The sequence below is a fragment of the Bison bison genome, unplaced genomic scaffold (genome assembly GCF_000754665.1).
Source record: "Bison bison bison isolate TAMUID 2011002044 unplaced genomic scaffold, Bison_UMD1.0 scf7180017864053, whole genome shotgun sequence".
NCBI classification, from domain to species: Eukaryota; Metazoa; Chordata; class Mammalia; order Artiodactyla; family Bovidae; genus Bison; species Bison bison.
In genome coordinates, this window is record NW_011494625.1 from 4,914,555 (window position 1) to 4,927,356 (window position 12,802).

The 12,802-nt window shown below is 44.4% G+C and overlaps 1 protein-coding gene across 1 annotated transcript in view; it reads right to left on the reverse strand.

Annotated features, from left to right (window-relative positions):
* Positions 1–4,399: 4,399 nt before the first annotated feature.
* Positions 4,400–12,802, reverse strand: part of NEDD9 (neural precursor cell expressed, developmentally down-regulated 9) — a 57,445-nt gene continuing 49,042 nt past the window's right edge. The window contains exons 7-9 of the mRNA XM_010835871.1: positions 12,376–12,796; positions 9,909–9,998; positions 4,400–6,904 (exon numbers count right to left, since the gene is read on the reverse strand). Of these exons, the coding sequence (XP_010834173.1) occupies positions 6,395–6,904; positions 9,909–9,998; positions 12,376–12,796 (1,021 nt within the window). The 3' untranslated portion in view covers positions 4,400–6,394. The remainder of the gene's footprint in view (positions 6,905–9,908; positions 9,999–12,375; positions 12,797–12,802) is intronic.

Consider the following 12,802-nt stretch of genomic DNA (forward strand, 5'->3'; position numbering starts at 1 on the left):
CACCCTAGGAATCGAGATGTAAATACAGTACTGTCCACTGTGATAGCCACTCACCACTTGTGGCTATTTAAATTAAAAGTAACTAAAATGAAAAGCAGTTCCTTGGTTCATCACATTTCAAAATCTTAATGGCAACATGTGACATTATTGGCCACTGTATTGGACAGTGAAGAGTACAAATGCACACATATCTGATATAAAACATATATATATATACATATATATATATATTATTGAGATAAAACACATCCATCACACCCAAAAGTTCCTTTGTGCTCATTTCCAGATAACTCCTAACTCCCAACTCTGATTTCAGGAAATCACAGATTTGAGCTGTTACTACACATTAGACCTGTGTTTTCTAGAGCTCCATATTTATATGTAGTCTTTATTTACCTGGCTTTTTCTCAGCATAATGATTGTAAGGTTGATCCATTCTTGCTGTAAGATCTGTAATTAGTTCTCTCCTTTTTATTTTTTAAAATTAGTTAATTAATTTTGAGGGCTACACCTTGCAGTTCGTAGAACTCCCCCAACCGGAGATCCAAACCACACCCAGTGCCGTGGAAGCATAGAGCCTTAACCCCTGCACCGCCAGGGAAGCCCTCATTCCATTCTTTTTACTGCTAAACAGGGTTCCACTGTGTGCAGAGACCACAGTTTATTTATCCACTCACCTGTCGATGCCGTCTGGATTGCTTCCATTTTGGGATTAGGCTAAATAAAGCAGTTAATTTTGTGGACATTTATTTTCTTTTTCAAAAAAAGTTTTAAATGAAGGACAGTTGATTTACAATGTTGTGTTAGTTTCAGGTGTACGGCAAAGGAATTCTTTTTTTCAGGTTCTTTTCGGGTTATTACAAGATATTAATAACCTGTGCCATACAGTAGGTCCTTGTTAATGGACATAGATTTTCATTTCACTTGCCTAAATACCTTTGGAATGGCTGGGTTATATGGTAAGTGTATACTTAACTTTGTAAGAGATTGCCAGACTGTATTCCAAAATGGCTTTACCATTTTACACTCCTACAGCAATGGAGGGGAGTTCCAGAGAGCTCCAGTGGTTACCGTTTTCTGTTTTGTTGCTGTTGTTCAGTCACTAAGTCGTGTCTGACTCTGTGACCCCATGAATTGCAGCACGCCAGGCTTTCCTGTCCTTCACTATTTTTCATTTGTTTGTTCTATTAAGTACTAAAAGAGAGTGTCTCCAGCACTGTAACTATTTTCTGTTTTCTCCTTTCGGTGCTCTGTTTTTGCTTCACCATATGTTGAACCTTTGTGACTAGCTGCATTTGCATTGAGGAACATTTTGTCTTCTTTCTGAACTGATCTTCTCATGATGATGAAGCCCTGTTTGCCCAAGTTCTGAATTCTGCTTTGTCTGCTGAGAAAGCCAGGCCAGCTTTTCTTTTTAAAAATTAGAATGTGCATGCTTTTAACTTATCTGTGTATTTTCACTTAAATCAGGCATCTTTTAAATAGCATATAATTTAATCTTGCAGGGGGTGGGGTAGGAGGGAGGTGAGATATACGTATGCATAGAGCTGATTCACATTGTACGGCAGAGACTAACACAACATTGTAAAGCAATTATACTCCAATAATGAAATAAATAATATATATGTTAATAATCTTATAATAAAATAAATTAAATATAATTAATTGATAAAATAAATAGTTAGTTTATTTAAATTAAATATCATTTAAAATTTTATTTAAAAATATAATTTAAAATTTAATTTAAAAATAATTTAAATGATTTAATTATTTAAATTGAATAATAACATTAAATAATAAATAATTTTAATAAAATAAAATATAAATTTAGTATTTCTTAAAAAAATCTAGTTTGAGAATCTCTGACTTGTAATTGGAGTGTTCAGACCATTTGTATAAAACAGATAATAACCAACAAAGAATAAACTGTGTTCATTCCAAGTGTGCAGTTTGAGGAGTTTCAACCTGTGCGTACCCGTGAAGCCATCGCAACTGAGAAGATGGGCATTTTCGTCTTTCCCCGGTTTCCTTGAGCTCCTTGGTAACTCACATCTCTTCCCTGACAACTGCTGATCTGCTTTCTGCCATTGTAGTTTGCATTTTGCAGACTTCTGTATAAATGTGCGCTGGGTGCGCTCGTTCTTCGTGTGCGCGTCAACAGGACTCTGAAGTTCACTCCTGTTGTTTTTTTTTCACCTGTTTCTTTGCTCCTTTGTGTGTCTGTGTAGTATTCCATTGTGTGGATTGTTAACAGTGTTTATTCATTCACGTAGACATTTGGGTTGTTTCTAGCTTTGGGCTATTACAAATAGAGCTACTATGAACATGCTTTTCGTATCAACCTATGGTTTTGTTTTTCTTGGGTAAATACCTAGGAAATTAATTCCTAGGTCCTATGGTGACATGTGGAGAAGGCAATGGCACCCCACTCCAGTACTCTTACCTGGAAAATCCAATGGACAGAGGAGCCTGCTGGGCTACAGTCCATGCGGTCGCTGAGAGTCGGACACGACTGAGAGACTTCACTTTCACTTTTCACTCTTATGCATTGGAGAAGGAAATGGCAACCCACTCCAGTGTTCTTGCCTTGAGAATCCCAGGGAAAGGGGAGCCTGGTGGGCTGCCATCTATGGGGTCGCACGGAGTCGGACACGACTGAAGTGACTTAGCAGCAGCAGCATGGTAAAGAATCTGCCTTCTTTACCATGTAAAGCCATGCAGGGGAACTGGGCTTGATCCCTGGGTTGGGAAGATCCCCTGAAGGAGGTCATGGCAACCCACTCCAAGATTCTTGCCTGGAGAATACCAAGGACAGAAGGGTTCAGCGGGCTATAGTCCATGGGGTCACAAAGAGTCGGACACGACTAAGCGACTAACACTTTCACTTTTCTTTTCATGGTGCCATGGGGCTTCCCTGGAGGCTCAGTTCGATCCCCGGGTTGGGAAGCTCCTCTGGAAGAGGAAATGGCAACTCACTCCAGTATTCTTCTCACGGACAGAGGAGCCTGGCAGGCTATGGTCCATGGGCTTGGAAAGAATCAGACACATGACTGAAGTGAATGAGCACGCACACATTCATGGTTTTCATATATTAATTAAACTAAATTTAATTAATACATTTAATTTTTTTTTTAACTGCCAATCTATTTTTCAAGTGTTTGCACTCTCAATAGCAGAGTATGAGCTCTGTTTGTTCAAATTCCTTGTCAACAGTTGGTATGGCTTATCTTTTTACTTTAATAATTCTATTTGGTGGGTTTGTATTTCACTTACTTATTGTATATTCATGTCTTTTTTCTTTTTTGGCTAGCTGCTTGGCTTGTGAGCTCTTACTTCCTGATCAGGGATTGAACCTGCGCCCCCTACAGAGGAAGCTTGGCACACTAACCACTGGACTGCTAGGCAAGTCCCTCACATGCCTTCTTTTGTGAGATTTCTGTTCAAAATTTTTGCCCAGTTAAAAAATTTAGTTATTTGTATCCTTATTCTAATACATATCTTGGGCTGAGGTGGTACAAATGTTTTGTTGCTGTTTGTGGTTTGACCTTTTGTTTTCTTAATGGTCTTCTTAGCAAAGTTTTAAATTGTGAAGTCCAATTTACCAATTTTTATGATTTATGTTTTTTGTTCCACTTAAGGAACTCTTGTCTACCTAAGATCACAGAGATTTTTGTCCTGTCGTTTTCTTCTAGAAGTACTGAAGCTTCATGTTCAAGTCTGTTATCCAGCTGAGCATTTGAGTTAATTTCTGTGTAGAGTGTAAGGTAAATATTCTGCTTTTTCCATGGAGAGATCTAGTTTTTCCAGCACCAATTTTTTTTTTTTCAAGAAGACTTTCCATTTCCCAATAAGTGCCTTGACACTTTCTTTGGAAATGTTTATAGATGTGGGAAAAGAGTATATTAAAGGTATATTCAAATAGTTTATCTGTAACTCTCAGTAGGATAGCAGAATGAAACTGGGCCAAGCATTAAAGATAATTTATGTGGTTATGAATCTATTTTCATCAAATATAGTTTTCTTTTAAATATTTCTTGATGCCTATTCAAGAATGCATTGAGCAATTCTCTTTGATTCTAAAACGACATGAATAGTAACATTCACATTATGACAGCAGATACCATCCCACCTACCATTTAAAAATTCAGGCTTCTCGGTGAAGAGAAGCCTTTTTCCAGATATTTGGGTTTGGTAATGCTCACAAATTCCAGAATTTCCTTCAAATGCAATACACCCTGAAGTGACACAAAATGAACAAATAGCTCTCAATTTTACTCAAAAATCCAGATCTATAGTATTAATAAACTCACCATAATTTAACTTTCTATGTTAGGAGTGCCAAAATAAGCTAACATTTAACTGTGTGACAAAGAAAGAAATGGAAAAAGAAAACCCAAGGTCTATGAAAACAGACATCCAAAATTTTAATGATTTAAAAATAGCCTCTACATACAGTATGGGAAAGAGATTAATACACATTGAACATTTTGGTCTTGAAAACATGAAATGTCACCTCTTAGCATAGAACAAGTCATCTAAGAAATACACATGATACAATGAAATCTACCAGGACACTTTTTCAAACTCATTGCTGATTTTCAGCAACCCCCTTTCTCCGCACACACTTGCTTGTCCTACAGCAATCCGACTTCTTTTGGCAGAATAGAACGTTGAGAACTACAACAGTGGTTGTTCTGAAAAGCACCTCCTGGGTAAGTTTCACTGATTTTTATTTTTTTCTTTAATCCCACTTAGATCATATATCCTTCTCTCCTAAATCCTTTCCTGTTCCAATAATTTGGTTGTCTAAAACAAGCAAGCTTAATTAAGTCAAGGCATATATTGCAAATCAAACATTTTCCAATTGACTGGAATGGGATCATTAAATAAAAACTGGGCTGATAAACCATAAATAACTTGCTTCTTGACTTGGTGACATGTGAATACATTTACCCATTGGGTTGGAAGGGTTTCATCTGCCCCGTGATGAATCCGATGGCTTGTGATGTGTTTGTGCTGTGCCAACCCCAGCATGTACGGGAGGACAGACTGTGGAATGGATGCTGTGCTGAGTGGGGGGACAGTTAATGAGCTGTACATGGGGTCAATGGACAGACAGAGCTGTAAAGCCTAGATGGGCTCCAGACAGCTGCTCTGAGCGCCGGGTCTGCATGTGCACATTTTAGGGAGGGTACAGTCAAGCCACAACTTCTCTTAGGAATAAGATGCGGCCTGGTGACTCTAACCTTTAGGTGATTGAGCAACCGGTACCAGGGATTCCCTCAGGTACCAGGGACAGCAGCACCTAAGAGAATGATGAGAGTCAGAAAGGCCTCCACTTACAACTCAGGTGGAAGTGTCCTCCTTTTGTGGATGATCATTGTCCAGTGTGTCTTTAGGAATTCCTGCTGCAAACAATATGCTTTTTTGCAAATCTGAAAACATCCTTTGGAAAATCTCATGGCCAGATTATTAATAAATGCCGATGATCAAAAAGCCCTGGGGATGGACTTCCTGGGTGGCCCAGGGGTTAAAGACTCTGAACTCCCAATGCAGGGGGCCTGGGTTCTATCCCTGGTCTGGAAACTAAGATCCCACATGCCACCTGGTGGGGCCATAAAAGAAAATCTTTGGGGAACACATGGTCTCCTTTTATTGGGACAGCGTCCTCTCTGTGTTGAAACAACCCAGTGCTAATCAGGACACGGCCTCAAAACACACGTGTCTCTCCTCTGGCACCTAATGCGTCAGAGTTTGGGTTAAGATATATCAATACTTTCTGAAACTTTCTAAGAGGGTTTTTTTTCAACCAGAAGTGAGGCATCTTGCAATAACGTGCCCGATACGGCCAATTTTGGAAGGGCTTTCAAAAAGGAAAACAAGGTGTTAACCCGCCTCCTTATGGAAGGTGAACATTTGCAAATACACTGTACTCTGTGTCTCAGACTTGGGAGTGACAAGCTCGGAACAATCACGAGTATATGCAGAGCAATATTACAACCAGCTGGTAGGTTTTTCTGAAAAGAAAATGCAGCATTGGGAGGTGCTTCCTAAGGTGCTTCTTAACCCATGATTCTTAATGGAATGTATCAGACAAACATCTACAAACGAACATGAACATGTAGTCATACACACATGGATAAGATTCTGTACAGTTTGTGTCTCAGATGCTTATATGTGTACATAAGAACAACACAGGGGGGAAAAAATGTTGCCTATCACCGCCCCCCCGGAGTTCCCTGAATTTCTGAATGCCATCTAACCCATGAAATGTTAAAGTCTTTCACTTTTATACAAAATATCTACAAAAATAGATAAGATTTACAAAAACCAGAGAGTATTTTCCAGTTTTTCTCAGTAACCCAAGGCAATGCTCCCTTTCCCGCGTCTCCATTCAGAACGTGGCCATCTCCAGCAGAGAGCGCTTGAAGAGCTGTGCGTTCCTGGACAGGTCGGTCACCTGATGGACCATCTCTTGCAGGGCGGGGGTACTGGGGTAGTGGAGCGCGGCCGTCTTGGTGGCCAAAACTATAGTCTTGAGCTGCTCGCACAGCTGGTTGCTGGAGTTCATCACTTTGTTGCGAACGTCCTGGGCGGCCACCTGCCGGGTCAGCGTGTCTCCGATGAACACCAGTTTGTGGGCGCTGAGAATGACAAACTTGCTGTGGGCCACGAAGATCCTCGGGGGCTGTGCCGAGCTGAGGCAGCTGAAGAGCGCGTCGATGGCGTTGAGCAGGGAGATGTAATGGGTCTCGCACTGGTCATAGTAGAAGCACAGCAGCTGCCGGTCCTGCGCGCTCACGCCGCTGCTGGTGGTCGGGAGGCTCTGGGACGGCTTCCACTTGGAGATGTCGTTCTCCACGGGCTTTGTGATTTCTTGTTCCAGTAGCTGGAACTGACTCAGCTGCAGGGGAGAAAAAAAGCCCAACTTAGTTAAGGACAAGGCGGTGTGTGCCGAAGTGGAAACTAACCAGGGCTTGTAGCTGTAAGACAGGGATCTCACGTCAGGTGGTTTTTTAGATGCCAGGCCTTATCAGGTTGCCTGGCTTGCCTGAGCTGTAAAATGCAGAGGTTGGGAAAGAGGATGGCAATGGCACCCCACTCCAGTACTCTTGCCTGGAAAATCCCATGGACGGAGGACCGTGGTAGGCTGCAGTCCATGGGGTCGCAAAGAGTCGGACACGACTGAGCGACTTCGTTTTCACTTTTCACTTTCATGCACTGGAGAAGGAAATGGCAACCCACTCCAGTGTTCTTGCCTGGAGAATCCCAGGGGTGGGGGAGCCTGGCGGGCTGCTGTCTATGGGGTCGCACAGAGTCGGACATGACTGAAGCGACTTAGCAGCAGCAGCAGCAAGGAATCCTCCAGCTCTGACTTCTGCGACTGGACACGATTGGTCTCTTCTGTCCTCAGAGGGGCAGGCAGGGTAGGGTTTCAACCCAGCTCCTTTGGACAGCAAAGAGATCAAACCAGTCAATCCTGAAGGAAATCAACCCTGACTATTCATTGGAAAGACTGATGCTGAAGTGGAAGCTCCAATACTTTGTAAACCTGATGCCAAGAGCCAACTCAATGGAAAAGACCCTGATGCTGAGAAAGATTGAAGACAGGAGGAGAAGGGGGCAACAGACAATCAGATGGTTGCAGTCAAATGTTCTACCACTGAGCTATACACCCTGATGAGATGGTTGGATGGCCTCACCGACTCAATGGACATGAGTTTGAGCAAACTCTGGGAGATAGTGAAGGATAAGGAAGCCTGGCACGCTGCAGTCCTTGGAACTGCAAAGGGTCAGACACGACTGAGCAACTGAATAACAACAGTTACCTATGTCTTTACGAAGGTTAAATGAGTTAACATTTGCAAAGTGCTTAGAATAATGTTTGGTATTATGTAGGCTCTAGATAAATGTTTATTGAGTGGTGGCCAGGGAAAAGCAAATCCTTTTGTCAAGTCAGCCACTGATGTTGTTTGCTCCTTCTAGAGGAAAGCCTCGACTTTGTCCCTTTAATAGAAGATAGTCCATGACCCTTTTCTATTTTGCCTACTCTTTCTGTCCAGGTTTATAAATGTCATTATCCAGCAACACAGGGATGACTAATGCATATAAATAAGGCTTCCCAGGTGACTCAGTGGTAAAGAATCTGCCTGCCAATGCAGGAGACTTGAGTTCGATCCCTGGGTCAGGAAAATTTGCTGGAGAAGGAAATGGCAACCTGCTCCGGTATTCTTGCTGGAGAATCCCATGGACAGAGGCGCCTGGTGGGCTACAGTCCATGGCGTCACAAAGAGTAGAACACGACTTAGCGACTAAACAAGAAAACAACAAATGCATACAAATACACATGCACTGTGGAAGAGATCTTCTCTAAAGGGATCTGAACACTGATTGGGCTCGTAACACCTAGACCCTCAACGCTGTCTAAAGGAAGGGACCTCACCCCGGATCAGACTCAGTGTTAACTTTCTCCCTTCTCTCCTTGCTCCTAGATGGTGTATCATTTAAAATGCAATGATAATAATTTCCAGCTATTGCACCAAGTGTCAGGAAAGACTGTCTTTGGCATGCAAGGACTATCCATCACTGGAGTTTAGGAGTCAGTCAATCTTCTGCCCTCAAATAGGGTTGAGTCTGAGCATGGCTAACCTCACCCAGCTTCTCCCTTGAGAAATGCACAGTGAGCTTTCCTTTTCCTTAGACTCTGTTTTCTTCTTAGGAATTACTATGATTTCCAACAAGTCCCCTAAAGCCCTGCAGTCTTAACTTGGCCGAATGCCAAAGCAAACATACACAGTGTGATGCTTCAGCGTAGTCAGCTTATGCTTTTCCAAGTATGTTCATAAACATATCATCTCATTAGATGGAGGGGAGGGGATTTTCTCATTTTATAGAGAAATAATTGATGTTTGGGGAGATTAAGTGACTTAACTAAGGTCACACAGTTGGTTGGTGAGGAAGCACAGATGGGAACTCTGGTTCCCTGAGTTCTGTGTGCTATTTCATGTCACTGGACACCATTTCAGTTCATCTTAAAAGGCCTAGAAATCCTCGATCCATTTCTCGCTATTTTTATGCCCTTACATTAGCAATACCCATTATTATTGGCCACACTCATGCCCAACTTTTGAATGAAAGTGCCTTGCCTGAAGCCCTTAGTAAATGGACTTGGATATATTTCAAAAACAGTGAATCCTGCCCTCCAACCCTTAGACTGGACCAAGAATAGCCAAGCCATGGGCTTGTGTGGGAGAGACAGAGAGAGAGAGGGGAGAGAAGGAGACAGACGGACAGATAGATATGGCTCAGACTTTCGTTTGGGGGGAATTTTATAAACCACAGAAGGAGTTATTAGCTTAGGAAGCCAAGATGAAAACCTATCTACAGAAAAGGCTTTGAGTGGCCATTTATGGGTTCTGTAAAAGTTCCAGGGAAGCCAAATGAGTGGAGAAGCAGAGGAAACTGGCAGAAAACAGAGGCAAAGGAAGTCAATATAGAGAGAAGCAAAGGAAGTACAGAAAGGAGAGGGAACGTACAGTCTTAGATCTTTCAGATGTGGCTCTATCTGTTTCATTTTCTGTTCTTGAGTTCTCCCGTTAGGGCTTTACTATAAAACCCATTTGCTTGGGCCAGTTTGAGTGGGTCTTGCTCCTTGGGACCAACTGCCTTAACCCAAACAGTCCTAGTGTGTTAGACGTACAGTCTTGGCCTGGAAAGCTGCTGTTTGAACAGAGTGCAGGTACACGCAGCTGGATTAGCAAGGCCACAAAACCTTCTTTATGTTCTTTACCCTATTTATGCTAAAGTGTACTGGAAGGATCAAAATCACGATCTTTTGAAGTCACACCTTTCTTATTAAATGGGAAGTCTTTTCAACACGAAATAGTTTTTGTTCCGATTGGACGTACCTGGTGATGTTCCAGCTGCATCTTATTCTGTTTGATGATATTTTCTTTTTCCAAGAGCTCTTTCTGTTGCCTCTCGAACTCCTCCTTCCCCTATTATTTTTCAACATAAAGAAAACATTACATCACCACTATGATTCACTTATGCTAACAGCTTCATTGACAAACACGCAAATACTCTGCTACTTTCCACAGCTTTGGAAACGTCCTGCACGCCCAGTTAGGCCCTGTGAACCCCAGCTCTCATCCGGACTTCCAGAGTCACTGTGTAGATCAGAAGTGAAAACTAAGATCCATTTCCACATGGGGCGCCACGCTCTGCGCTCCACTTTACCATTTTTGTAGGATTACCCATGACCCCCACTGCCCCCAACCTCCTTAAGCAGTACTTTTTCTCAGGGTTCTTTTCTAATAGATTATTTGCAAACCCATAAACCTCCTGCTCAGTTGCCTCAGTCGTGTCTGACTCTCTGTGACCCTACGGACTGTAGCCCACCAGGCTCCTCTGTCCATGGGATTCTCAAGACGTGAATACTGGAGTGGGTTGCCACGCCCTCCTCCGTGGGATCTTCCCAACCCAGGGATCGAACCTGCGTCTCTTACGTCTCCTCATTGCAGGCAGGTTCTTTACCACTAGCGCCACCCGGAAAGTCCCAACGTGAAAGTGTCATCTGCTCAGTTGACCCCACGGACTGTAGCCCGCCAGGCTCCTAAGTCCAGGGAATTCTCAAGGCAAGAATACTGGAGTGGGTGGCCATTCCCTTCTTCAGGGAATCTTCCCCACCCAAGGGTAGAACTCAGGTCTCTCGCATTGCAGGCAGATTCTTTACCTTCTCAGCCACCAGGGAAGCCCCTGCAGGTCTAAATGTGGCCACATTACATTTCTGGAAAGTGAAAGTGAAGTTGCTCGGTCGTGTCCGACTCTTTGCGACCCCATGGACTGTAGCCTACCAGGCTCCTCTGTCCATGGGATTTTCCAGGCAATAGTACTGGAGTGGATTGCCATTTCCTTCTCCAGGGGATCTTCCCAACCCAGGGATTGAACCCCAGTCTCCTGCATTGTAGACAGACGCTTTACCCTCTGAGCCACCAGGGAAGTCCTAGTCTCTTCAAATTATCTGCAGCTCTACACCAAATTAGTATTTTCCAAAATGCAGAGTTGGTCAACCAGCCGGGTAAGTGGCTTTTGTTGTTGTTGTTTGTTTGTTATCTTTTGGCCCAGCCACATGGCATGTGGGATCTTAATTCCCTGACCAGGGGCTGGAGCTGTGCCCGCTGCATTGGAAGTGCAAAGACGTAACCCCGGGACTGCCGGGGATGTCCCTGGGGAGATGTGTAATGCCTCCATCTACTCGCCCCACACTGCTCTTCAGCACAAGGCGTGGTGGCTCTGCTCTCTCCTCCCCCTGCTGCACACGATGGAGCGGTGCTCAATAATCCTCGGGACAATCCACGGCTGTCGGTCAAATGAAAAGAATGGCGGAATGAGATAGTAAGCCCAGTTCTAAATAACGGATCTTGTAGAATGTTTTAATTCCCCGAAGGGAAAGGGCAAGCTGTCATGATCCTGAGTCAATCTGGTAGAACTGTCACTTGTAGGAGGCAGACTGTGATGGCCTGATTTCCCATAAGCAGGTTAACTTCTAGATCAATTGGCAAATGCCCAGTGGTCTTCAAAGCAAGTCTACGGTGGGGTTAAGTTTCTCTGTGAGTAATTACACCCCCCCACACACACAGAGTACAGAGCTGAAGGGAACTTAGGAAATTTTCTAGTGCAGAGGTTTTTGAATCTTTTTTTCTAAAACAGTGAAGCACCCACTCCTCCTAACTTTTCTTCAAATTAAATATCCTGCAGAACCATATCGTGAAATGTGAATATAAGTGGAGCTGGCTTCAAGGGCCCACTGCCCTACTTGGGGCTTCCCTGGTGGCTCAGCAGTAAAGAATCTGCCTTCCGTGCCAGAGCCACGGAAGACGGGTTCGATCTCTGGGTTGGGAAGATCCTCTGGAGGAGGGCATGGCAACCCACTCCTGTATTCTTGCCTGGAGAATCCCATGGACAGAGGAGGCTGGCAGGCGATAGTCCATAGGGTCACAGAGAGTTGGACACGACTGAAGCAACTTAGCACTATCCTACTTGGGTCAGGGGTGGCTGGTCTCTTCCTGCTTGCCTGAGGCGTATCGATCAGATCTAATTCAACTCTGTGCTTCATTCATTTTGCAAATGAGGAATTCAGGTGAGTTTACATAAGCTGGTGACACAGTGTCCTGGAAAAGTCTAGAGGACTCTGGACCCTCAGACCAGCGTTCTTCCTACTGGACACCACCACCTCCAGCTTGTGAACCACTAACCGTGCTCCTGAACCTTTAATCGTGGTCTCCACTTCAGTGGTCTAGTCTACATCTTACAGGTGTGAGCCCCAGGACCCTGCACGTAAATATAGGTGCCTCAGGGGTCTGGAATCTTTACCTGCAGGTGGACATAGTCATAGTCATCCATCCAGCTCCTTTCGGAGCCATCGCTGCTGCTACAGTCAGGGGGCTGCTCCTTGCCCAGGCTGGGGGGCAGTGGCTTGTTGAGGGCCGGGGCCTTGTGGTCCCCGGGGGGCAATAGCTGCCCCGGGGAGCCGGTGGGCGGGTACTCGGTGGAGTTCGTGATGCTCTCCGGCCCGCCCTTCCCGGGGCCGGGTCTGAAGAGGGCCTCGGCGTTGGTGCTGATGGTTGTGGTGAGCTGCTTGGCGTCGTCCGGCACAGTCTTGGCCACCATCACGAAGCGGTCCAGGCTGTCCCACTTGTTGTGGGGCTTGTGGACGGCCAGCACGTTCAGGGACCAGCCGCACTCACTCAGCTCGTGGCTGGGCTGGCCCAGGGTCTGGTGGGGGGCCTCCAGCCTCCGG